This window comes from Patagioenas fasciata, chromosome Z (genome assembly GCF_037038585.1).
Source record: "Patagioenas fasciata isolate bPatFas1 chromosome Z, bPatFas1.hap1, whole genome shotgun sequence".
Lineage (NCBI taxonomy): Eukaryota > Metazoa > Chordata > Aves > Columbiformes > Columbidae > Patagioenas > Patagioenas fasciata.
In genome coordinates this window covers 58,527,263-58,553,907 of record NC_092560.1, presented here as the reverse complement: position 1 = coordinate 58,553,907, position 26,645 = coordinate 58,527,263, and the positions used below count along the sequence as shown (strand labels likewise).

Genomic DNA, 26,645 nt, shown 5'->3' with positions numbered 1-26,645 from the left:
ATTATTCATAACATTTTGATTAAAATAGTGATCTGTTTACAGAAGCAGTAGGCCTATTTACCAATTTGGTTATATGACCCATTGATTGAGCCTGCTGTAGCTGAGGGAAGACTCATAAAATGAAAAAGAAAACCCCTCGTGGACCAAGCAAGGGGGAAGATCTCAAGGGGAAGAGAGAACTTCAAGGAGTCCATGGCACCAACAGCAAAAGAGAGGAGGAAACGGGAATTCTGCAGCTTCAATGGCAGGAAGAGGAACTCTTTGGACACAGAGACCCATAGAACGTGCTATCTTTAAAAAAACAAAAAACCAAAACCCTACATGCTGTGACTATGGTGTGAAAGATTCATTGATACTGGTCTTGTGTCTGACAAATGCTGAAGAAAAGTAACACAAAGGTGGTAATAGAAGTATTTATTAAATAAATGGAACAAAAGAGAAAGTTTGTTCCCTCAAAAGAACACAGGCACAAAAGTTACTCATGTACACTGCAGAAGCAGAAAGCCAGTGTAGTCTCTGTTTTTTGCTTATTTTTAATTCTAAGATAACTGTGCTTATCTGTACACCACAGTGTGACCTGTTTCATCTGTTTTGCAGAGAGTGTGCAATTCCATAGTTATTACAATATATCCCCTTAATAGCAACTGACAAAAGCCATTTCTTTAAAATATTACAAAACAAGCCATGCTGGAAGAACATAAAGAATGCCTCAGAATTTCAACATTACCATACATAAATTGAACAAATACTTCCTATTCATCACAGTCAATGAAGGGAGAATAACTGAAGGACAAGTAATACTTTCACTAGGATTTAGCCATTTAAAACCAACAACTGAGAAGCAAAATTCAAATCCAAAAGAAACACAGGAGCTTTTTCATTGTTGAATGACTGATGTATATTTCTAATTAATGTTTCCAAAGGATACAAAAGACCTCAACCAGAACAAAATCTAGCAAGTTGTTCAGGGTACAGATTTATCTTGAAATGTTTCCTTGTACAAGTGTTATATATTTTGCAATGAAAAAAAAAAAAAACCACCACCAAGCAGTTCCTACCTCTTCCCGGAAACCAGCACTACTACTAGTTTATCACAATCCATAAAAGGATAACAGATGCCATCATTCTTCCCTGAGAGTTTTTAGCAAACCACTATTTAGGAAAACTTGCCTCTTCCAGAATTGAGTGTAGGGTACCAATGCACAAGCTGGTTTACTTTCATCTTTTAACGTTAGCGTAGCAGTTCTGCTGTGATAATCTAACTGGGTATTCTCCATGTATTTTCATGCATTGTCCTCAGTGCTCTTTCTGTATACTCTTAACCTCTGCTGTATGAAGTCTGTATTTTTCAGATTAAAAATCTTCCATACTATGCCTCTACTTGTACAGACAGAGCTCCCACTGGACTGCAATTGTTTAATGGCAAACGCTCCCCCTCAAAAAAATACTCCTCATTCTTGAAAGCCAAGCTGGTGAACTAAAATTTCACTTCATAATTGTAAATGGTGTGGATAGGTGGAATTTAAGAGCATCTAGTCCATTAGGTTACATGGTGGAGGAACATTCAGTATAAAAGAAGAAACAAACACACAGATGCACAAACATTGTGAGGAAGTGAAAGAGAGAACAATGAAGACCAGGAGGCTTTAGCCACTGATTAATGAGCCATTAAAGAAACTTAAACTGGCCAACCTGAATTTTGACAAATAAAGGTGGAAGAACATCACAATCATCTGAGGAGGCTTGCAGGTCTGTGCAAAGGATGTATGAAAGGGACAGCAAAGCTTGTTACAGTAGCAGGGAGAGAGAGAAGGATTAGGGTGAACAGGGAGGAACAGGTTGAGAAGAGGCAGGGGAGGGACTTGTACAGCCACTTGTCCAGCTGAGCACCTGTAATCAGTACACTTGTCTAGCTGAGCACCTGTTCACAGCAGTGCCTACTACTTTCCTATAAAGCATCTCCTTAACACAAACCATACAGAAAACTGAAGGCATCTGTAAGATCTACTGCTTTAACACTCACAGATAAAAATTGCCACTTAGAAAATCCCTGTAATGTGTGCCTTCTGTTTGCACACACCTAATGGAATTCTACTCAACTTGAGATTCAGGACCCAATCTTCAATCATTACTATAGTCTGCACCACCAGTGATGGTGAGATTGGTACATTAAACATGAAACAAAAAGAGGAATTTGCCACAGCTGTTTTTATACTAAAAAAACTGTTTCCATCCACTAATCATACAGTCAGACAAATGGCACCATATGTATTGTAAAGGCTAAAACATAATGTTCATCTTCAAAAATGATATAAAGGTAAATCCTATGTAAAATCATGCAGTCTTTCCAATCATGGCTGGTATCAATCACACTAAGTATTTAAATACTTTCAGTTAATCCCGGAGTACCATTACTGAAACTCAGGTTTGTTACTGATTTCTGTTTTCAGTTACCATTCTCTGTTTTTATCAGTTCTTTGATGATGTGTAAGACCTTGTCATCTACAAAAGAAAACAAACACTGTCAGTGGAAAAGAGCGAGCTTAAAAATTGATTCTCAAAACCCAAGAAAATCACAAGTCCAACTCTCAGTTAGTTAACATCTTAATGTCTTAGGCTATGCCAGTCTCTAAAGCCAGACAAGTGATTTCTATTTGCAAAGCAAGAAGAAACAGTATGTCCACAGTACATCATTAAAAAGTTCATAAAATTCCTCAATGAACAGGTTGTGGCCATTTCTATATTTCACAAGAGAGACTGTGAAAGTGATGGGTTAACTACAGATAATATAGGAACTCTCATTCTCCCTCCCCACCTACGATATTCTTCTGAAAATCTGTTGTTGAAAGTTTAAATTGTGCTTCTCTATCCCAGAGGTGTCAAACTTCTTTTCACTGGGGCCCACATCAGCCTCACGGTTGCCTTCAAAGGGCTGAATGTCATTTTAGGACTGTATAAATGCAACTGCTCCTACATTTATACAGTCCTAAAGTGACATTCGGCCCTTTGAAGGCAACCACGAGGCTGATATGTCCCTCAGTAGAAATGAGTTTGACACCCCCTGCTCTATCCCTTACTTTGGGGGCCAACATGCAGTTCTCCATCACTAACCTACACTGAGAGACAATTTGCATAACACTTAAAATTCATCCATGCCTGAGGTTCATCACACACAATGTTTTTTCTGTTTCGAGATGCATATCTTGCCATTATTCCTGCTACATTGAATGTAACATCATCAGGGACAACTTCAAAACATCAGTTGTGCAGATCCTCACACATCTGGGATGAGCCATGTAATATTTGCATCCTGCAAATGACTCTTTGGATGCATCTCAGGATAATGGAATGATATTCAAGTCACACTAAACCTACTGGGTGAGGATGTAGTACACTAATACCTCCTCAGATTTGCCACAAGATCCATTTAACAGTAGTGTCAGCAATGCAGTAATAAAAGTTACCTTCAAGTGACATTTTAGGATTTTCAAGCTTCTTCTTTAAAACACACTCAATGAGGACTCTCAGCTGTTTGAAAATTACTGCTATCTTTACAGGAGCCTGCCAAGAACAGAGAAGACAAACACCTGCATTACTCAAGCATTTTATACCAAAACACAGATTAAAAGATTACCTTACATCTTAATAGAAGTTCACAACAAGATTCCTACAAACATGACATATAGAATTAATTTTAAGCATATGAATAGCGTATTCATGAAATAACAGGACTTCCATTATGTCCTATGTTAGAGAATAGACTGCCTTATTGAATTATTTGGTATACTGCCTTTTGTAGAGATTGTTTACAAACTGCTAATATAGAATTTGCTTAGCATAACTAAGTCTGCTTAGCTTAGCTTCCTTAAGCTGTGAACCTTTGAAACTTTCTGCTTCATGAAGTGAAAAAAAGCCTGATAATCTTCAAGCTGGAAGATAAAGGCAGCTGCATCCCTGTAGATAGATAAAGGAATAGAACTGCACCTAACGAGACAAAACAGAAGAATGTTTTGGCTATTACCAGTAACTTATTTTCTCCAGATGCAAGTACAACATAGTAAATGAATGTCAGAACTTTAATTGACAGCCCACCCAACAAAAATGAAGAGATCCAATAAGAATGGGGAGACCCCAGACTCTAATTTTGCAGGTGGCCCAGAGTGATGCACAGGGGTGGGGACTTGGACTGTAAAGGTACAATTGTCTACCTTTTTTTTAGTACTGACAGTCCCCCTCAGGAGACACACAGGTCAAGCTGCTCTACAATGTACCCTGCAAATAAACTAATTATTTTAGAAGAATTTCTGGAACCCATGACTGGGAAACGGAACTTCTCTAACACCCTCATACCTCTGAATATGTTCCCACATGTATCATGAACAACCAGCACATGGCACAATTATCAATTCACCAATATCCTACTTACTCTAATTGCTTTTTTCCAGTGTATAAAAGTACACATTAATTTATGCCTGAAATAAAATATCTACACATTTCCCTTTCAGGTTTGCCAGGTCTCCCAAGAAAGCAATCACGAGCCTCTCCCAAATCTTACTAGGAATTTGGGTATCTACAGCTGAAGCACTTTTCAGGAATCCTTCATTTTATCCCTACCTCCCTATTTCAGTCTTCGTTTACATAATGCCTGTGGTACAATAAGTAGGTATCATGCAAAAAACCACAAAATGCAGCATATTCTGCTTAGCAACTCAGTAGAAAAATAGAAATTCTGAAACATACCACAAGATGTCATCAGCCAGCAACTACACAATCTGTAGCCACCCAGGGACCACAAGTTCAACAAACCCACAAGGGAGCTGCTTTTTAAAATTTCACATGCATAACCAGTGAATTAAATTAGATGGTTGCCTCCTTGCATCAGTAGAGTGCAAAAAGCTTAAGTGCTTTGTAGCTTATAGTCTTCCTTGGGTGTAACAGGGCCCACATGAGCATGGGAAACTGTTGCCAAGTAGCTGGCACACTGGCAAAAGCCGATGTTTGCCATTTAACAGAACTTACAGAAGATGCTGGTATCTCACCTGTTTTAATTTTGTCTGAAAAAATATTCTAAGAAAGTGCATTTTTCCCATTCCCAAATAAAGCAAGAAAATAAACCCAAACAAAAAAATCCAAACACCTGAAACACAAGCAAACAGATTTTTTCCATTTGGATTTTTTTCTTTCCCAAATAATTCTGTTTGGGCCATAAGGCACAATGAATACTATTTTAAAGATTAAAATATACTTATTTGATTATATGACTGTATGAAAGGGTAATATAAAACAGCACACATCTGCTTTCAGCAGCTCTATGAAACAAGCTTTAGTCTATATCCATTTCCAATACCTTTTCTGAAAAAACACTGACTTTCTTCAGAAAGGGAACTGATTTGTTACAAGCCTATTCAAGTATGATTTGCTAAAATTTACATGTATATAAAATTTCCCATAATTTCCTTTACTCCTCTCCTCCCTTCCCTCTTGTCTTCATCCCATGTATACAGTGTTTTGAATTAAGCTTGTACATCAACTGTGTAATGCAAAAACCTATGGAACCACAAAAGGTGATTATCACTCCAATGTACCTGAAAATGGATCCAGCCATCAACTGTCAGGAGACGCTCCCGATGCTGGACTTCTATATCCCCACCAAAAAGCAAAATGGGGAAGGGGGAGATTAACGTAGTTTCTCTCAAATACACCTTAGCATACCTCACCTGCATATAAACAAACACAAGTGTTAAAAAAAAAAAAAACCCCACAAACCACAAAACAAAACAAAAAACCCAAACCACATAAAATTAATGACACTAAATTTGATTACTACTTTTAAAAGCAAAGAATACACTTTTTATCATTTTAGATATAAGCAACACAAGTGGTACACAGAACAACTAATGACTATTCATATGCTCTAGACCACATAAAATACATCTGCTGTAACAGGCTTATATGTTACCAGTACATTGGCTAAATCCACAATTTTCTTGATAAAATTCAAACACAAAGATACTGCTAGCCTAGTGCTGTCCGCAGAAGACACATCAAAATTAACAAACCTACTGAAGGAAAAGGTAAGTAAAATTCTTTCATTACACATCCTTCCTAGCAGCTGGCTTGTCAATCTATCTGTATCCACGTATGCAAATGCCTACACACATAAATGTGGGCACATATGCAGACACACAGAGAAGGAAAACTATGCTTAAACTAAACTTCTGGCTTTGGAGCCTCTCACAGATAAAGATGGAATGGGATGGGAAGGAGTTGCAATGGGAGGAAAAGAAACAAAAAGAGTGCATCTTCACACAAGTGAAGGCTTTGTTTGTTCCACTGTTCATGGAACAACTAGCTGACCTCAGGTGCTGTCTAGCCCTTCCACTTCAAGGTTCTTGGGGGCAGGAAACACTTTCAGCTCTCAAAAAAACCACTATAATTTCATATTCATTAAGTCTAGTGTCATTTCCTTCTCCTCTACAGTGAAGTTGGCCATTAAGCAACTGCTATCAAGTGTTGTAGCAGAAGTTTAACTAAATATAAACACTGGCATTTAGTCAATAGCTGATAAAATTTTCAGTTGGGAGGGGGAAGAAAGTAATGGGGGAAAAAAGAGCCATTCACTTAGGAAGTTCAGCTGTCAATCACAGAACTGGCTATTTAATTTTAAGGTATTATTTGGGATAGGTGAGGCCTATACCACATTTCAAAACTAATTTAGAGTCTGCTTAGGACAGTAAAAAAAGGCAAAAATCACACTTAAAAGTGTTATTACAACATACTACTACTTAAAGTGATCACATCAAAATCCACAGCCTTGTATTAAAAAAGTCAATGACACTATTGTTAAGTGACAGAAAGGTACTTTCATTTATAGCTACCAGTCTCATCATGAACAGATTTATTAATCATGTTCAGCTTTATCTTCTTTCTCTTCAGAACTCACTTGACTCATTTTTATGGACTTCAGGATCATTAGATACTAAAGACTTAGGATGAACATGACATTCATTCATACTTAACACTGGTGTATGTTATTTAATATTAGTGGCATAACTCCACCTTTACACAAACTACCAGCTGCATTCACTATTTTCACTTACCTTCTCCTGGTAAAGGAGCCATCCATACATCTGTAAGTCTCGATTTACAGAGGAGGGATGCACTTGTGCTTTGCCTTGAGCAGTTTCTACCATGCAAGCCAGCTTCTCTGTAATATCCACGGACTTTGTATACAGTATTTTTCCTATGTTGTCATACAGCCCTGCAGTCAACACAGCTTTCAGAAGAGCTATTTCGTGGAGAGAAAGGGATTGTGTGGTTCCATTTCTATCCCATCCACATTGCGTTGTAGGTGCTGTGAACCCTGCTGCTCTCACCACCCTTATGAGTTCTTGCTTCACATCCTGAAATTAGTAAGGTATTAGTAAAACTCTGAATTCAAAAAGATACATACTCCAGTTCATCAGCAGGTAATGAGACTCCATTCCAAAAATTCATGCACTCCAGGTGAAAATCTCTTATTCGAAAAACACTTGCATCTTCCACAACCACTTTGGAATACTGGCTGTTTCTATAAGAAAAACCCTAATGTGGAACACAGGATTAAATATATGGTACTATATATACTGCAAATACTAAATCTCTCACCTGTAGTTGAAATAAAGAGATACATTTGTATTAAATATCCACTTCTACTTAGGAAAGCTCAGTCACCCAAACTTAAATAGTAAAGACCAATTAAAACATTTTCTCACAAAAAATAAAAGGCCAGTTACCTGAGTTTGTGGGTTGTCTTTCAAACTAACTGTTAAGAGGCCTGTCCTTCTGTTATTCTTGATATCAAATCTATATATTTTAATTCTTAAGTTTTGATTCTCTGGTGGGAGTAAGGACTAGCTTCTCCAATGGCAGTGACTGTAGAGATGCATATCAGCAAAGTGTGCATATCCAATCTCAAGCGCAGACACAGCTACCTTAGCTGAAGGTGTACATTTCATTAGTCCCCAAAATCCTGCTTGTTTTTGTCTTGTCTGAACAGTAACCGTGATATATCACCATTTTAAAAGAGCATGACATATTCAGATGGAAATTTTAATTATGCACTGCACTCGAAAGATATGTTATTTGGTTTACCTCCAGAGTTAACAGCGAAGTCCTATTGAGGAAATTTCTTCTGCAATAAGTCATTTCAGCACGATAACCCCCTTCTTGTCGAGCCTTTTTCCACCTAAGGAAAAAAATCCTGTTCTATTACATCAAGAATAATCACATCAAGAGTACAACATGAGAGTGGCAGTAAGTTAAATAGCAGTACTGTGTTTTGGTCAGCATTCTCCACTCAAAACTAGAAATAAGTGGCATTAACAAAGCTGTTGGTCTAAAAGCACTCTAGAGAATATCCCTGTAACAAACTGGCAGGTACTAACAAAAATAAGCTAATTTTATATAAAAAATTATACATTTGTCTGCCTTGACAGTTGAAACAAAAGTCAGGTGCGCTTTTTTGAAACTTAGTGGTAATATCCTAAAAAAAAAAAAAGTATGTCATATTTTATAATAAATACATTTTTACTTTCTCTAAAACCAAAATATTCAGGTCAGTATACCACAAACAGCAAACAAAATACTGTAAACCCTAGGGTAAACGAACAGAGTACACCTCTGTACGTGTGCAAGCATACCTCGAAGGAGTTAAAGGACAAGGTACTAAGGAAGCCACCCTTTTGTGCTACACTATTTGGCAATCTTGTTATTTTGAAGAGAAAAACTTCAGGCGCAAGCAATTCAAGAGAAGATACTTATTAAGGATTCTTTAAAGAACCACCTTACTTAAGTTATCTGCATCTAGTTATAAGCACAGGAGAATTATCACTTACCCCAGATAAGCATTGTAGATTGTTATATGGTCTGAAACTGCCATTGCTAGGGATGATTTTGCAAGATCTGCTTCATCTTTTCGACCAATTGGTGTAGTAAATGGGGACTTTTCTGTCATAACAGCAGCCAGAGTTGCCTGCAATTAGTAAAGTACACATTATTTAAGAGTATTTATTCATAAGTTTTTGGGTCTCTCACACAAATAGCTTTATTTTTCATAGTCATATTTAATGATACTTTGTCTTCTACTAAGTCTTAAGGAAAACTTATCACTCTAAAAATTTCCTATGCAGAATTCAAACTTCCTGTATTAAAGATATTGCTCACATAGTGCCTTATATACACCAACTAAAAAAATTATTAATATCTGAAAACTCACATGAAATTGTTTCTCATATGATAGAGCATTACCCAATATGATACAGTGAAGGTAAAATTAAACTGCTTTCATTATACCACATTAACAGAAGAAACTGAAAGAACAAAGAATTTTAACTTTGTTTTTAGCAACTAATATACCCATGCCTCTTCCTAATTTGCATCAAATTAGCACTAGGTGGAAGTGTAAACTATGCCACAGTCCTCACATAATAAATTACCACATAAATTAATTTGCAATAACTTTCTTAGCCTACATGAACTGTGGGTTAATCCAGGTTGGTCTAACACACATGCAAGAGGACATTCTCTTTAGGCATCATATTCCCTAAGAATGTAACAGATAGAATTGGAGATTACGTCTGACTATGCCCTTGCGAACCATACCTAGGAGTTTAAGAACACTTGGACTGTTCTCCATGATGTCCAGGTACTCTCACCTTAAAACAAACATTTCAACTTCTTACATCATCCTTTCAAAAATACCATGTTGCAAGAAATCATACTAAAGGCAGAGTTAACCATTTATATTATATAGTATTATATATATGTGTGTATGTGGGCTTTTTAACTTACCACAGGATCCAAACAGCCAAATATAGCACCAAATATAAGCATTTTGCCAATCTTTACATTGACAGGAAGGGCTGCAAGGTGCTGGCCCAATGGAGTCAACTTGGGTTCATTTAAGAGACAAGCCCCAATCTTCCTCAACAGGTTCATTGCATTACCAATTACTTGCTGCTGTGGTGGGTCTAATGCTCTGGAAAGGAAATCCTCAGGGGAGCCAAGATTGCATTTCTGTGGAGTGAATGGGCATGTATTTAAATATAAAAAAATCATAATAATAAAATTTTATAGCAGCTAGAAAGGAAACAGGAAAGCTGTTCTTCCAAACAAAACCCCATGTTCCCTTCCCTCTAAACCAGCCTCTTTGTTCCCAGAACACAGACATGCCCCATGTCAGATTAACCGAACTTTGTTGTTGGGAAGGATTTTGCATGGCATGACCACTGATCAGAGAAGCATCTTACCAGTGGTGACAGATGAGCAGGAGACTCTCAAGCCTGCTGATACGCAGTTCAGGCTGGCACTAATTTGCCAGGTTTCCAGTTTTCCCATGCATACCCTACTCAGGATAAGGACAGAGGGAATGGAATTTCTGCCTTAAGCAGAAATTAGTTTGAAGGCTATTTAACTAAGTTTCTATTACCATTCTGAGGTAAACAGGAACGTACCGTATGCTATTCTCACTCAGCAGTGTGCTCTGGGTTTTCCACAACACACACTGGGTTCCCTCCTGCCCACTAATTACACTGGATCAGGGCTGACTGAGCAAGCCTTTTTAGCTAATGAGGTCAGTAACTCAAAAAAACCCAAAAACCCACAAACAAACAAAAAAAAAAAAAACAACAAAACCATACCATAATGTGAAGGCATAATTCCTCCAAAGGGACACGTAATATTTCTGGAACAGAATATTCCATGAAGCTTTCAAACCTGCAACATCATAAAAAGACAGCACCACAATTTAATCTTCGAATTCAACTTATAAACTCATGTTTCATATGCTCATTCCTTGCAGATGGTTTTTTTTGGAAGCAAGGGTGTGGGGAGCGGCAAATGTTTTAACATACAGGTAAAGTGCCCATCCTTTCAGTTAAGGTGTGTGTGGTACCTTGGAAAGCAGGAGTTTTAGTGAGAGCGAAAGGCAGTAAACCCCTGATTTTCAGAACAAATTCTTAAAATGTATAGCTCCCAAATGGAAAGTCTTGCATTTGGCTAAAATGCACACTTCATTGGTTATGTCAAAATACCTTACCTTAACTATTTCTCAGCTGAAAGCAGGAAACAGGTGATTCCACTACAGTAAGAGAAACTAATTCTGCAAGTGCTGTATAATTTGATCTTTCCCCATTTCTTATCCATAGAGATACCACTTCAGAAATCTACAGATTTGTCTGATAAAAAATTCAAAGTTCATGAGGCAAGTTTGTGTATACTTGATGCAGGGTAGTAGATACTGTTAAAAACTCATCCTCTACAGCTCCATAGTCCTGCATTTTTCCTTTAGTTTTGGAAATTTTTTTGAAACACTTTATAGAGATACTAAGCATTTTTTTTAAGTTAGGAAACAAAAAAACTAGTATAACTCATTATTCATAAGATATTAAAATTATCTGTATTTCTTAGTTTAACCTTTCTAGTTTGCAGTAACTGGAGTGAATTTCAACAACACTTTTACACAGAAAAGACAACAATGATATTTGATTTACAAAAACCTGCTAAGTTTACAGTACCTGTCTCTTGTGTACATTCGGAAGCAGAATCCAGCCCTAACACGCCCAGCTCTTCCTTGTCGCTGCAGAGCACTAGCTTTACTAACAAAGGTCTCCTCCAGGGAACTCATCTGACTACTTTCGTGATACCTTAAAAATTATAAAGCAAGTGCTCATTCATATTTCAGAATTTAAGTTTAGATGTATATTTAACTTAAATACCAGCATAATTATACTATTTCTAAAGAGCATATATTTGAAAATATTGTATTTAGTTTTGAAAACCAGGCATATCTGAGGAGAAACTGTATATCACAGAACCTTTAATACAATAACAAAAGTAAAAACTGGAAAATCAAAGAGCTATTTTATCAGTTCGTTTCCCTGGAAATATAGAATTGTTCCTTCTAACACATTCTGCATAAAAAGGATCTACTTTTTTCCTTAAAAAAAGCCCAGTACTTAATCATGTTTCACCATATCTATGAACAATTACCTTTTCTGTTCTCCACACTCTTTGAAAATCCAAAGATTCATCCCAAATTTGGAACTCAACTGAAAGCTGTTCAAGGAACTCAGCACATTTTTTTTGTCCAGAGCTGCAGTTTAATAAGGGTACTACAAAATTCTCACAGTACTAGCCTCCAAATATCTACAGTAATCCCAGTATGATTGATGAAAATCAAAATCTCACCTATTTTCTTTTGTTCTCCCAGTATCAATTACAAAGACAACATCTGGTATCGTGATACCTGTCTCCGCAATATTGGTCGCCAAAACAATCTGAAAAGAAGTAACATAACAAAAGAATTATGGGATGTCTGTCTAACAGTTTTTGCCCTTGTCAATATTATAGAATAAGTTTGGTTAAAGTTTTTTAGCCAGAAAAAGTTTCCTTAAATAAACTGACAGTATTAAAAGCTACACTACTTGGGAAATGGTTTAGTCTCCCCCAACCAATGAGGAATCAGAAGTGAGAATCTCACATCCACTTTTTTTTATAATTCATCAAAATTACTAGCTAGTATGTGCCAAAACTAGTCAACTTTTAATTAAGTAGTTTGACAGTAAGTAAAATACTGTTTTCCTAGATAAAAATCTATAGTTAGTGGTTAAAAATAGTCAAAATACAGGAAATCAACAACTAAACAAGCTCTTAAAAAATATTAGGTTTAAACATTCATCTGATTACTGTTAAGGTTTTCATGGCATCTTAACTTATATTACTGAGCATCAAATCAGAAGAATTGTTTCTTTGCAGTGAGAAAATTCCAGGAACAACGGGTTATTGTGTAATTCTCTATGATTTGATTTTAAAACAATTCAAAGTTGCACCCACAGAAAGTTTCTCTTTTCAGTGGTCAACTTTGTCTTTCTAAATGTATCATACCTTTCTAACACCAAGAGGAGGTATTGTAAATGCAGCTGCTTGATCTTGAGTTGAAAGAACAGAGTGCAAAGCTATCAACCTGTGCCTAGAACAAGAAATTAGACAAATTAACATACACTTACCAAATTAAGATACAGTAAAAAATGAGACTGGAACAATGACAACATTTTGGAGGAAGCAACTAGAACAGATATTTGAAAAAGTAAAAGTCTGTATGATTAGGTATGACAATCTGCTTCAATGTTTTATTACATTATGAAGAAAGAGGAACACCGTTAATTCATATGGATGTTCTATTTGGCAATGAAGGAAACAAATTACTATTGCAGGACTCTAGGTTAACTTATACCAATAGTCTAGCGAGAAAGTGTTGATGAATCTGAGGTCTTTACACTGTGCTCCCAAGACAAGGACCATTAACAGACACTTTGCAGAGAACTATAAACACATGCAACTTGCAGGCTGAGTAATGAAGGCCTTCAGAGAGAAGACAGGCACAGAGATTTGTACTCTCCTTCTCTTAAACCTTGACACCTCAGTCCACCTATGAATCTTTAGAATTTGACCTCAACGTTCTTCTTATACCATCGTGTCACTAACTTTAATTTACCCACAAAATAAATTTCAAAACTGTTACTAAAACTATGCCGTTTCTCTTGGCAGGTTACTGCCTCTGGATCTCTTCACAGTAAGTTATCGCTTCCATGTGAACAGTAAGCCAGAAAGCTATATCTCAGATACGGCAGCTTCCCTAGCCTAAGAAGCAGAAAAGAAGTAGTCAACTTCTTTGCGATTAAGTCAGTTTGTTGAAAAATAAAATTAAAAAAAAGTTATTATAGTACCATTTCTAAGTACCTGTCACTTTTGCTTGTATCATTTTTAGACAGTGAAAGTATATTTGTAGTACAAGCAGTTCAGAAGTATAACTGCTTCCCTTTTCAAGAATAGCAGGCCTTAAAAACCAACAAGATAATCAAGTTAAAGTATTAATTATAAAAAAAATCTGCATTACCTGTCACGCAAGTTAAATCTTCTGTCTGTTGAAATGAGATCATACAGCTGTTGGATATGGGCAAGGCCTGGTAAAAAGATCAGCACAGCACCCTCAATGTTCTTGAACTGGGGACTTCTATCTGGAAAGTTAGAGCACAGACATAGTTAAAACAAACATACATTTGCAAACAGTTTCACTTGACAACATGAACTAATTCTGGTTTCTGTGATAAACAGTTTTTAGGATGTTTCATATAAGAATGAAGTCAAGTACTTCATCATTAGCAGAAAGCACTGGAAAATAAGTCCAAAGGACCGCGCCAAGTATATAAACTTCTTAAGAAGTAAACTATACCTAAGTATGCAAGCAACTCTAAAATCAGTTCAAGATTGATCTTGTAAGGGTTCATATAGAAGATGGCTTGTTGCGTACGACTGCTATACTTCGCATAGTAAGGAGCCAAATCAATACCAGATCCAGACTGGATTGGGACATGCTCCTAAAAAAGAAAGGATAGAAAAAATAATATTCTCAGTGTTTTAGAAGAAGGTAATGGAGCAGAAAGTCAGTTTGTCACTCAGATTAGGTTTCTTAAAGCAGAGTGAGATAAGAGGGATTTAATAGACTAACTTCACACCAAATTCCACATGTGTTAGACTAAATCAGTCACCTACCTAAGCTGTGTGTAGGTATCTACTACTGCTAAATGACAGTGAGAACAGTACTTTATAGTCTGTTTTACAAACTAAAACAGTTCCCAGGTCCGTATCTGGCATCCAGCTGGTACCAATTCAAAATGGGACAGCAAGCCTACAGGGTATTTCAAAAAGATGGACCAAATTTGAAATCCCTGTACCTTTGCAACCACAAAATGCCCATGAATGAAACTCTTACCACTTGAAAGAGCCAGGCACAGAGTTTCAAATTATTACTGCCTCTCTGAGCACACAAATGGGCTACAGCCTCAGTCATTCACAAAAGACAGTGAATGAAAACTGGTCCATCTTTTGGAACACCATGTATTTTGGAGTGTGGAAGAAAGCAGTCTCCCCTTTCTTCTCTCCCTCACCTTATCCTTCTCAACTAATAGTTGCAATGAAAGCTAAAAGGGAATTGGGTAGCAACTCCTGCCATGTTTTGGAGCAGAAGGAAAGGGGGAGGAAGAGAGAGTTAACAGAACATAAAGACATTTATAAACATCTTACAGATAACATAGAAGCCTTAGGCAAAGTATGTAAGTGGCATTATCGTAAACTATTTCTTTGTTAACCAATGCACTTAAAGAAGCTTGCTACTACATATCCTCCTTCACTGAATGTTCAACAGAAATAAACCACAAAGATGAAGGAGCACTCAGGAGAGCATGTGGGCTTCAACTAGAGGATGCTGTTGTGTTGCATGGGGTTAACTACTACTCTAGGGGAGGGGGGGAAAAAAAAAAAATGAGCAAAGCACATGGGAGAATATTTTCCAACATGTGCAGTGTTTGATCACACCAAATTAAATGGTTCTGCACAGATTTTTGAGAGAGTAAGTCAGAGCAGACAGGTATCTATCCAAAACATTTACAGTCCAGACGAAGAACCTAAGTTGCCTAGAGTCAGCCAGCATTCATATACTTCTCCATTCAAAAAATTTTGATCCAAAAGCACATACAGCTGTCACTGCATAGTACCTACAGGATTAACCACAGCTTGTTAAAACCAAAAAGCTCTACACAATAATCTCATTTAAATAATATCATTTGGCATGCCAAGTTTGAGGATCTGTGGAGCTTTTCAGCTAAGAAGGACATGGCCTTGCCTCTTCCATTCGTAGCCTCACTACTTGATGTAATTCTTTGGGATAAAATGCCATTATGTCTGTCTTATCAATGGTTGACAGAATATTTGATATTACACAATCTAATCACATTTTATAAGACAAATTGACACATTAATTTTAAAAAACTCCAAACCAAAACTAGTAATGCCTATTTTACCTGATACTTTGTAATACCTCCTCCTTTCCCAGTGACATTTAGTGTTACTTCCTCCTCCTCCTCCAAGAACTTCTGACAATATTCAGAGTCCTTCTCCAGGACATAGCCAGTTGCTTCAATTACATCTTCAACATGGAAAACCTTGAGTGAAAATTCACAGAAGAAATACAAGGTATATCAAAAACTAATCAGGAACTTTTTTGGTTTTTAAAGCTTACATATGAAACTAAACAGTGCGTGCCATTCCCTTTTAATGTTACAACAGATCTTGCAGATTTCAACGTAATCTTCCATAGGGTTCTTAAAACCTAAACTTAGAGTTGCTACGAGTTTAACGTGCCTCTTCACATGATCATTATTATGTTTACAATAGCCTATACAACATGCATGAGAAACATACATAAGAACGTAATGACAAAGCTGCATCCAGGGTGTGCGGGAAAATTCTTTAATGCTTTCCTTTCTATCTAAGTTAAGTAGAGAAAAATCAAAGTGTCACTGATGAACCGATTTTAATCAATAACAAATCCATCAGAAAAATAAAAGTACAACTCTGTACTTCAAAGCACTGAAGATATTTCATGTTTTCTAAAAAGGAAAGGGTTAAGAGTCCTTGAAACAAACATTTAAGACATATAAGAAAAAGTTATGCATTTCCAATGGAGACTAACCAGGCAAACACTTTATACATGCATAAAGTGCCTTGCATAATCAAAAAAACATTTACCTACCTCAACAGGGTAACTCCTCCCTGAGATCCTTAAAATGGGGCAGTGTGAGAAATAACTAGAAAACTTCTCACTGTCCACAGTAGCGCTCATTAAAATCAGATGCAGGTCTGAACGCTTATGCAAGATCTCCCTCAGAATAACTAGCAAGAAATCGGACTGGACACTTCTTTCATGCACCTAGAATTGGAAAAGCATATCTATAGTAAGGCTTTAGTAAAAGCCATGGCCCAGAATAACTATAGTTTCTGCAAAACAGTAAGAGCTGATAACCTCATCTACAATAACATGAGATATACTTGAAAGAAGACCATCCTCTTGAAGTTTCCGAAGCAGGACACCTGTCGTGCAGTACAGTAGTCTGGTGGCTTCTCCTGTTCTTGATTCCATACGAATTTGGTATCCACACAAGGAATTCTTTAAAAAAATATATTAACAATATAGGAATAACTTAAAATAGTATGTAAGCTATAGATACTAAAAATTAAGTGAAATTTAGGCACTGTTAGATTCAGACATTGTACAAGTTGCTAATCTAACAGTGTAGTAAATGGCTACTACACAATTTTTTCATACACACTTTCCTTTCTTAAGAAAGGGAAAATACATCAAAATCTAAAACTCCAGGGTGGCAAAGAGCTGGTAAACTCTCTGTTCTTTTCAGGGCTCTTCACAGTCCTCAAACAAAAATATTTTTGCACAAGTAGTTTATCATAAAACACAGAGAATCTTAGTTTTCTTCAAATAACAGCTTATGTTGGAAGGGGCCTCTCAGAAAGCACGGCCTCATCCAAGGCCAGACTGGATTGCTCAGAACATCATTCAGAGAGTTTTCTTCAACCATAATGAGATGCCACAGTCTCTGTGCAATCTGCTCCAATGTTTGATCACCACCATTACAAAACCCTCTTGCTCTGAATCACCCTCAAGATATTTTAGAAATCATATATGGATACCCAGAGGTTCACAGGTGACAATTTGGAAAGAAACAGCTGACATACAAAGAAGCCCTTTTTACAAGAAAATAAAGTTTCATTATCTAGTTGTATAGGAAATTACACTTTTACTTTGTACCAACAATCCAGCCCCCTGTATTTGATCAAGACTACAAAAAGGAATTCAGACATCTTACTTTTCCTCCTGGTCCTGATTCACAGCCTAGCTCTTCACAAACCCTAGTTGCCAGACTCACTGCTGAGATTCTTCGTGGTTGTGTGCAAACAATATTACATTTACTGGAGCCTCCATCTAGCAACAAGTCTTCTAACAAGAAATGGGGCACCTGGGTACTCTTTCCACTGCCTGTTTCACCAGCCACAACAACTACTCGATGCTTTTTAAGAGTTTCTACAATTGAGTATCTGTGCTTAAACACAGGTAACTCCTGTCTCTCTTTCAGAAGCCTCTGGTATTTGGAGGAACTTTGTAGCTTTTTGAATAAAATCCTTGAAGGTTCCAAATTATCAGTGTCTGAGGTCTCAAGTGAGAGACTGCTGAAGTCCTCATCAGAAACTAAGTTTTCCCATGAATCTTCAGGACCCTCAGATACTTTTGGTTGGTCTTCAGATTGTAGTTGTTGTTGTTGTTTGAGTTTGTTTAATAATCTAGCAATAAAGTTATCACGAGGTTTATTGGTTTCTATCTTGTTTTCTTCTTCCTTTTTCATTTCAATATCTCTCCATTCTAGCCAGACATCTCGGTAGGTAGGAGGCAGCAACTGATGAACTGACTTCAGGTGGAAAAAGCAGAAAAAAATTCCTTTATGTACTACTTAGTAGTGTCAGTAACATTTTATGTATAAAACAACTTGAGTAGCAAAAGATACCACAAAACATGAAAATTTCTAAACGCAGAAACTATGAAAACGGTAACAAATGTCAACAATACGCTTTTTTCCAACTGGCATGCATTCTTTACAACACTGAAAGAATAGTTATACTATCAAAAATTCCCTCCCTATTCACCATAGCACATAAGCATAACTGTAGATAAAAGCAAATGAACATATAATAAAATAATTTAATGGGAAACAATTTGTTAAACTGTTTTTAGAATTTAGCTATAGTGCAAAGGCATATTCCAGGCTAAGAACAGTATTACTGGTGAAAAATCTTACTTGTCCTTTGGTTAGATGATAGAGTGCCAAAGTAGCAGCTAGATGTTGTGCTTGCATACTATCTTCTGTCACGATTGTAGGACACATTGTCATTACATCATCTGATGATTTGATAATCCTGACCCTTAAAGACAAATTCATTCAGACACTTAATTTTTTTTACTTATAAAAACAGCACATCAGTTAAATGTTTTTGTTTAAAACATAAGGGTGAAATTCCAATAGAGAAACTAAACTAAATAGACTTAATGTTACTCAATAATGTTTTGCAAACAGAAACAGGTGATCAAGTTTGAATAGCAGAAAATTTTCAGCAGCAGATTACAGCAGTGAATTTGTGATTTTTTTTTTTCTCCCTAATTTTCTTCACTTTCTTAAAAGCAGAGGTACTTATACACTTACAGATCACAACTAAGGTTAGCTGCTTCAAAAGAAGGACGAAATGTTTGTGTGCTTGTAACTACTTAGTGTAGAAGAGACGACACAGTTAATGATCTGTTGAGATGCAAATATCTGTTTAACAGATACATGCCAGGCAGACCAGCAGTCAAATTTCTCACCTACCCTGGAGAACAGTTTATTAGTAGCTTTTAACCTGACCTGGAAGACAGCTGCTTTTACTTGGTTCATTCAAGAAGCATTACTCATTTGTAATGCCATGTCTACTTTATTTGTACATGATTGTATTTTACTTTAGGTCAACATATTATAGGCTCGTTGTCTACAATACATTTAAAAATCACTGATACTGCACTGTGTTGGTTACAAACTTATGGTAGCTTTCATACAAATTTCTAACTTCCAGTTTATTTTAAACCATGTCCCAAAGGGCTTTGGTATTCATATGCTTAATAACTATTATTTTATGTGCTACTTCAAATAAGAATACAAGAAGTTACTTGTCCAAATTTATCTCACAGGTTCACTGCAGAATTAAAAACTAATCCCTTCTTTACAGGATCATTCACTAGAATCTTATTTTTGCAACAGTGTCCAGTCTAAGTGTTAGTTTTGTAGAGCTACTCAGAGAAAAAAACCTTCACGGTGGACTAAAAGAAAGTTTGGGTTAAATGCATGATATTCACATAAATCTGGATCAACACAACAAGACAGAAGGAGCCAACTTTTTTTTTTTTTAAGTGAAACAACATGAAAATGTAAAGTTTATAGGAAGTACATACCTACATTTCCAATATTTTCCAACTGGAACCTTTTCGAAAGCAGGATTTGGGCTCTTGGGAAAATTCTTCCTGCACCAGTCAATCAAAAATTGTTTTGGAGATTTGCCAGTCCAGCTTCGAGCACTATAATCAAAGTTTCTTATATCTAGAGGTTCTTTCTTTTTCACTACAAGAGCAGAAAGATACATTTTAAGTCTCCTAAATTTGATTTTATTTTATTGTTTGCCATCTTTATGACCCAATTTAAGAACCTTCACTAAAGGTTGCTTATTAGAAAATAATGTAACAGTTTGGAGGTTTACAACGAAAACAGTTTAAAAATATGAGATTGTGACAATAGAAACAGAATCTAGCTCCACAGTTAACCTCCTCTACTCAATTTTAGATATGACAAGTACGCTTTCAATGTAATTAGCTAGAACAAATACAGATCCCATAAAGCCAGCTTGGTAAGTGAGGTAGTCCACCTGCCCTTCCCACAATTAGAGTCTGATGACTTAGTACTGCAATGTAATACAACCTAGTAAGAAAAGGAACTAATACTGGAAATCTGTAGTACATGAAGTTTGTACTGGGCAATTTCCAACACACCTTTGTCTTCCTTTGCAGCACCATCGGGTTTTTCAAGCAAACTCAAATTCAAAGTGGTTTCTTGAGGCTGAGGTGAGGGAGTGTTTTTCTTTTCATGTTGTTGTTGGTTTGAAATCTTTAGAGCTGGATTAAATACTGGATGTTCTTCAAGTACTGCCATTTCTGTCAGAGAGAGAATACAGCTTACATCAATTGCTAAGCATTTATTCTTTAAAGAGATCAGTCATATTAATTCACACTAGACACCTGAAAACAGAAGTAGTAAAATGTTACTGACTTTTTAGAGTATGACCCACATGAAAAGGATAGATTCAGGAAAGTCTGCAATTCACAGTGGTGTAAAAGATGATGAAATCAATTCAATCTGACTCAGAGACTTACTTGCCTAACAGATGGGCATGCCACAAAATCAAACACACATAACTTGCATAGCTCTACCTTGCTGAATTCTTCGTATTTTCTCCTGTGCTGCCTTCTGGCCTTGCTTGTCTTTGTCTTGCTTGGAGATACTTGCTTGTTCTTTTGCTTCTGAAAGCTTGGCGGTCAGCTGTACATATCTCTCATTCTATTTCAAACAAAATTATGAATTACAAGTTGAATACCATATGCTTGCCACCTTTAACGAGCTTCATAACAGAAAAAGTGGAGGGTTTTTTGTCCTTTATGCCAACCTTACATTAAGGAGGAACAATTACTTTTTATGTAACTAACAGTCAAAACCTCTCAGTATTTGATAGTCATCTTTCTAATCTCACTGAAACATGTTTCAAGAATTTTTCCTATACAGCACACTGCATTCCAATATTTCAAAGCCAGAGCAAAAAATAAGAACAAACAACTTAGAAGTTTGAACACATTTCCCCTTCAGCAGCCTACAAACGTAAAAATAGATGACAAAAAAAAAGTACTCAACCCCCAGTGTTTAACAAACAGATTCACTACTTGCAGATGTGACAGGCATGTTAGTTTTTTGAAGACTTCCATGAAATGTTATTCTGTCTTACTGGGTCAAACTTTTCTTCATCTGCCTCTTTCATAGACTCATCCTTCTCTTCATCACTTTGTTGCTCAGCATATCGCAAAATCCATTCCTTCATACTCACTTCTTTCTCTTTCCCCACGTTCATCTCCTACGAAGAGCAATGAAAATTAAAAGTAATGATAACAGTCAGTAAAAACACTAATGCTTTCCTCTGTCAGTATTTCAGAACTACTGCTTAAGATTTTGTATATCTACTACATTACATGACATAAATAACACAAAAATAACCATGGAGCAAACATCTCCAATCAGGGTAAACTTAGATCTTAACACCTGCATAATTATAACTGCTGTAAGAAAAAAAATTACTTTTGCAAGAAATATTTTTCATTTCTTGGTTTAAGATTCAACAGCCACAGAAATCAAGACACTGTTAGTATGCAGGCAAAATTAAACCCACACAAGTACATAAAGAGTGGCAGAATTAACCCATTCCGGGAGAAAATTTAGCTATGTTTTACCACAAAAACGAACTACGAAGAGCCTTCAACACTTCAAATAAACAAGTAAGCAAAAAAAACAACCAAACAAAAAATATTACCTTCAAATGGCCATTCCACTGAAATCAAAATAATATAGTGTGCTTAGTAATTGTCACTCACGTTTTCAGAAGTTTTCCACATTAGTGTAGCAAGTCAAGGCAAATTCTGTATTTCAGAAAACTTTGTCCTCTCTTCCCCCCAGTAAATGCAAATCAATGTCTCAGATTACCTTAGTTGCAGGCCCATTTTCTTTCTTTTTGTTATCTACTACACGAGGTGGAGGTTCCCGTTTTGACACAGGAGAACAAAATTTTGCTCTAGGTTTCTGTTGCTGTTCTTCAAACTGCTGGCTAAAGCCTTCAGGCAAGGCATCTTCAAAATAAATTAAAAAAAACATGTCACAGAATACGTCAATAATAATTACTGAAAATCTTTTGAAGTGTGTTGGGAGCCAACTAGAAGATCATGGAACAAAACCAGCATGTCTCAAATAAAGCTAGGCCCTAACATTTAGATAAATCAACATTTGCTTGTTGGACTTTCATAAGACACTAAGAGTAGAAATAAGAGGTCTACAAGACCTTATACATTAACAAAAATATCCCAGAAACAGTCAGCAGTGCATCTACGCAACGAACACTGATGACTACCAGTCTTTGCGAAACACTATCATTAATTACTACTATGAAGCATTCCTATACCAGAGCAGGTCCTACTACTCTTCTGTTGAGAAACTGTAGTAAATTCTCTGGTGCCACACTCACCATCAGGAAGGTTTAAACAAAGCCAATCAAGTGCAGAGTGAAGATCACCACCATATAAAAGTGTATTTTTCATTGCTTCCTCAATGTGCTCAGTCTTAAAAGAGAATCTTTGTAAAGCCATGTACACATCCTATAAAGTTAGAAAATATTAAGATTTAATCTAGCTTGTAAACTCCTGTTTACCACATAACAGGTTAATTGGTATTAAATAGAGGTGAACAGCATGAATTAATATATCAGAAGGCTGAGTATAAAATCCTGTTTTGAACATACTGCTTATAATTTTATTGTAAATATGTATGCATATGTACAAAAAATACGCATTCCAGCCTCTGCACAGAACATAGTTTTCAGTTAGAAAGGTAAATCTACAATTTTGCGGCTATATGGAATGAAATAAGCAGGAAACTTAGAACATTCAGATTAAGTTCTGTTCCTCTATCCTGTTTGAAAACAGTGTCTTCAGTTACTGAAGGCATAAAGATGTTTCTTTCCTAGTAAGCATATTTATCTATCCCATTAGCTAAACATTAATGTAACTACTGTAAAGCATGCTACTGGCTTGTGCTATGTGCAGAAATGTGGTATGATGCATGATATGAATGTCATAAAAGAAACTGTTTATTCTAAATAAACAACAGTCAGAGAACACCACTTTAAACTTCACCTGTAGTTTCTTAGCAGTAAGTCTTTTGGAAATCATTCCTTTGTCATCATTTTGTTTTTTATGATCATTGATGACATCAATAATCCTTTTCTCCAAGCTACCATTTATCATTACCTGCACAGAGAAAATCAGTTGATACAAAGCAAAATGTTACAAATTTTTATCATATACTAATGCTCTTCACAGCTAAGAAAATAAGAGTGTAGAAATCTCTGCCATTCAAATCCCAACTTCTCCAGCTTTCCACAAGCACAGTAAATATTCCTTGCATAAGAGACATGTTTTTACCTTTTTATTTTCGCAAGCTATACACTTTTACTTGAAACAGATTAGTTCATTCCTTACCACAGAAAAGGCCCATTTACATGTTCAAGGAAATACTGCAAGGAAACTTAGCAAAAATTCTACTGTGAAGAACAAGGCCTTTCTCCTCCACTTAAAAGAAGTAATACAAAATAATCTGGTCATCAAGATTCTAAAACATGCACCAAGCTTTGTTTGTTGCTTGTTGTACAAAATCTGTATTCTTTCTCTGACCCATATGCACAGCAGAAGCCCCAAACATAGTTTTAATAGTCCTGCATGCAATATATAATCTCTTACTTAAAAAGTATAGAGGTCCTCCTGCCATGTTAGTTTACTCACTTCTTAAAGCACACCTAAAATCCCAAACACATCACGCCCAAGGCAGTCAAGGTCTAATAAATTAAGCAATTTATCTGCACAACACTAAATAGAGGTGTAGAAATATTTTACCCAGCTAAAGAATGCTATGAAAACTAAAGCCGCTTTAGCTAAACAAGATACTTGCCTTAAGAACAGATTTATCTAGATTTGCAGCAGCATTGGAATCTGTTGTTGAACTAAAACTGTAAGTTTTTGGACCTGCAAATTGCAAATAACCATCAATTACATAAGCAGAACACAGAAAACATTGTTTACAGTAGCTAAAGCAGACCCAACATAATCCAGGTTACTGCTAGCAAATATTACTTTAATTTGCCAGAAATAACACAGGTACATAATGATAAGAATAATCCATGGTACAGAAAGGCCCTTGAATCAGGAATATTGAAGAAAGGTATGATTCTTAGCAGACAAAACATAAAATCCCAAGTGGTCCAATGAAAGGATTGACTGCTCACTCACTCTCAATGCTGGAACAAGGCGTGCCAAATTGGGCAACTAGTGGCAGATCAAAACAAGCAAGACTATTGAGGGTTTTTTAATTACAAAGTGCATAGCTACACAACAGAACTCTTTACCACTAAAGCTGTGGATATTGGATATTTACCTAAACCCAAAGGCAGACAGGATAACTTCATAGTAAAGAAAGCAATCAGTCTGGGAGGGGATTGAAAAAACACTGCACCTGGCTCAGGAAGACCCTTAGGCACAATTGGTGGAGCACATGGAAATACCTTATGAAGTACCACTGCAAGTCTAACCTATTCTTACCTAGGTACCTGCTTTTGGCCCCTATCTAGGAGGTGGCACTGGTTTACAGAGGCCTTTGGTCTGATCTGCTGTGCCCATTCTTAAATACTTGTCATTTAGCAGCTGTTAGAAAAAACATTAATTCATACAGTTATTTATTGTCATCAGAATGGTTTGGTTTCTCAGAACACACAGCTTGCTGTTGGAGTTCCTCATTTTCAGAACACACATACTGTTTCTGGCACTGTGCAGGTAAAAACTGAGCAACCTCACAGCTTCCACAGCCTGGTGAAGCTGTGTACCACCCCAGGGGGAGCAGAGCTGTGCTCCAGAAGGCACGGCTGCCCCCCAGAACCTCAGTTGGACAGCTTGCCTGTGCGGGGCTGCCCACAGAGAGGCTCTAGGAGAGCCCATTTTTAGATCAGGACTGGGAGTAGGTAACCACATTTCAGAAAAGAATTGGTCACCTCTGGTCAGGAGCTACAAGAGCAGTTTGCACCCACAAGTTAGTCACTGGGACTTACTGGCAGGTTCTGCAACTACAAAGTATTTAGACCATGCTTAATTGTTTTTCACTTACACTGACTTTTTCTTCACCATAGCAGACAACGTGGGAGACAGCAGAACAGTTTCTGAAGAAAGCTGAGCACCATGGCATTAGAGGAGCGTGAGACACAAAAAATGGGTTTAGCAGAACCCAAATTTGTAAAAGCAGGGTTAACCTAGATTTCCTGAACATATTAAGAGACTGAAAGACTTTTTGTTAAAAAGTTGCAACCTCAATCAGCATGGCCATTCCACAATTTGCTTATAGTTTGCAACACAAGCAGTTACTGATGTTCTCAGCTATTTGAGCTACTTCTGGCAAAGCTGGCTTACTGAAGGCAGACATCTCACAGTGCTGCAAAACACTGACTTTCCAGGCTGCACCCAGAACAGCCATCCCTCTGCTCACCCAACACCGGTGAAGTGCCACCGGCTCTAGAGCCACTCTGGACTTTTATTTTTGTGACACACACACAAACCAAAAAACCAAATCCATATTATGTTGCTTTTGACCACATATAATTGGAAAAGTGTCACACCAACACCTGCTCCACGGGAACTGCCAATAGGCTAAAGAAAGACTGTAACCAACGCGACACGTTCATACCAACAAGCCTCATCTGCTCCGGGACCCTCCCCAGTAAGCGAGACGGGCTAAGACCAGGCCCGATCGCCCCTGTGCCAGCAGGATCCCAGGCGCCTCTCTCCAGGCCCGGTGACGCCAGGCCCACAGGCGCCGTCCCGCAGCAGCCAGCCCCAGGCACACGCAGGCCACCGGCTAGACGAAGCACCCCTTAGCCGCCAGGGACCCGCACTCTCCTCCCCACAGCACAGTCGCTCCAGGGCTCCCCGGCCAGGCCGCCTCACGCCGCGGGGCCCAGTACCTTGCTTGACACGCGGCTCCTTGCAGGCGGGCGTCGGCCGCGGCGCCGCCGCTCGGTTACCCGCCTCCGCAGCAGCAGCCGCAGCGCCAGCCTCGGCGGTGGCTCGAGCCCGGGCAGCGGCGGTGGCGGCGCAGGCGGTATGCGCCGCGCTGCCTGCCCGCGGCTTCTTGTTGCGGCCGCCCATAGCACCCCCGACCTGCACCGGAACCACCCGCTCGGCCCTACATACGGGTACTGCCCCTGGCACCGCCCCCTGCCTCCCATTGGCCAGAACCTGAGGGAGCACCAGGCCGCCCAGGCCTCGCGGC

General features: G+C 37.6%; 1 protein-coding gene across 3 annotated transcripts; it reads right to left on the bottom strand.

The window, feature by feature from the left end:
* Window positions 1–399: 399 nt before the first annotated feature.
* DHX29 (DExH-box helicase 29) lies at window positions 400–26,541 on the bottom strand. Of its 3 annotated transcripts, none has more exons than XM_065860727.2 (27): window positions 26,338–26,540; window positions 24,282–24,355; window positions 23,471–23,584; window positions 22,804–22,933; window positions 22,269–22,411; window positions 21,520–21,645; window positions 20,954–21,080; window positions 20,516–20,677; window positions 19,925–20,090; window positions 18,744–18,867; window positions 17,760–18,356; window positions 16,901–17,044; window positions 16,631–16,807; window positions 15,900–16,040; window positions 14,273–14,417; window positions 13,937–14,057; window positions 12,925–13,009; window positions 12,229–12,317; window positions 11,556–11,684; window positions 10,680–10,755; window positions 9,832–10,056; window positions 8,877–9,013; window positions 8,134–8,227; window positions 7,101–7,403; window positions 5,586–5,717; window positions 3,465–3,561; window positions 400–2,502 (listed from the first exon to the last, which is right to left on the bottom strand). In XM_065860727.2, exons 1-27 carry the CDS (start codon window positions 26,519–26,521, stop codon window positions 2,447–2,449), a joined length of 4,098 nt encoding a protein of 1,365 aa, XP_065716799.1. In that variant the 5' UTR covers window positions 26,522–26,540; the 3' UTR covers window positions 400–2,446. The 3 variants fall into 3 exon arrangements, with proteins under 3 accessions (XP_065716799.1, XP_071658143.1, XP_071658142.1); XM_071802042.1 differs by lacking the exon at window positions 26,338–26,540 and adding an exon at window positions 25,488–25,506; XM_071802041.1 differs by lacking the exon at window positions 16,901–17,044 and having other exon boundaries at window positions 26,338–26,541.
* Between the last annotated feature and the right edge of the window lie 104 nt (window positions 26,542–26,645).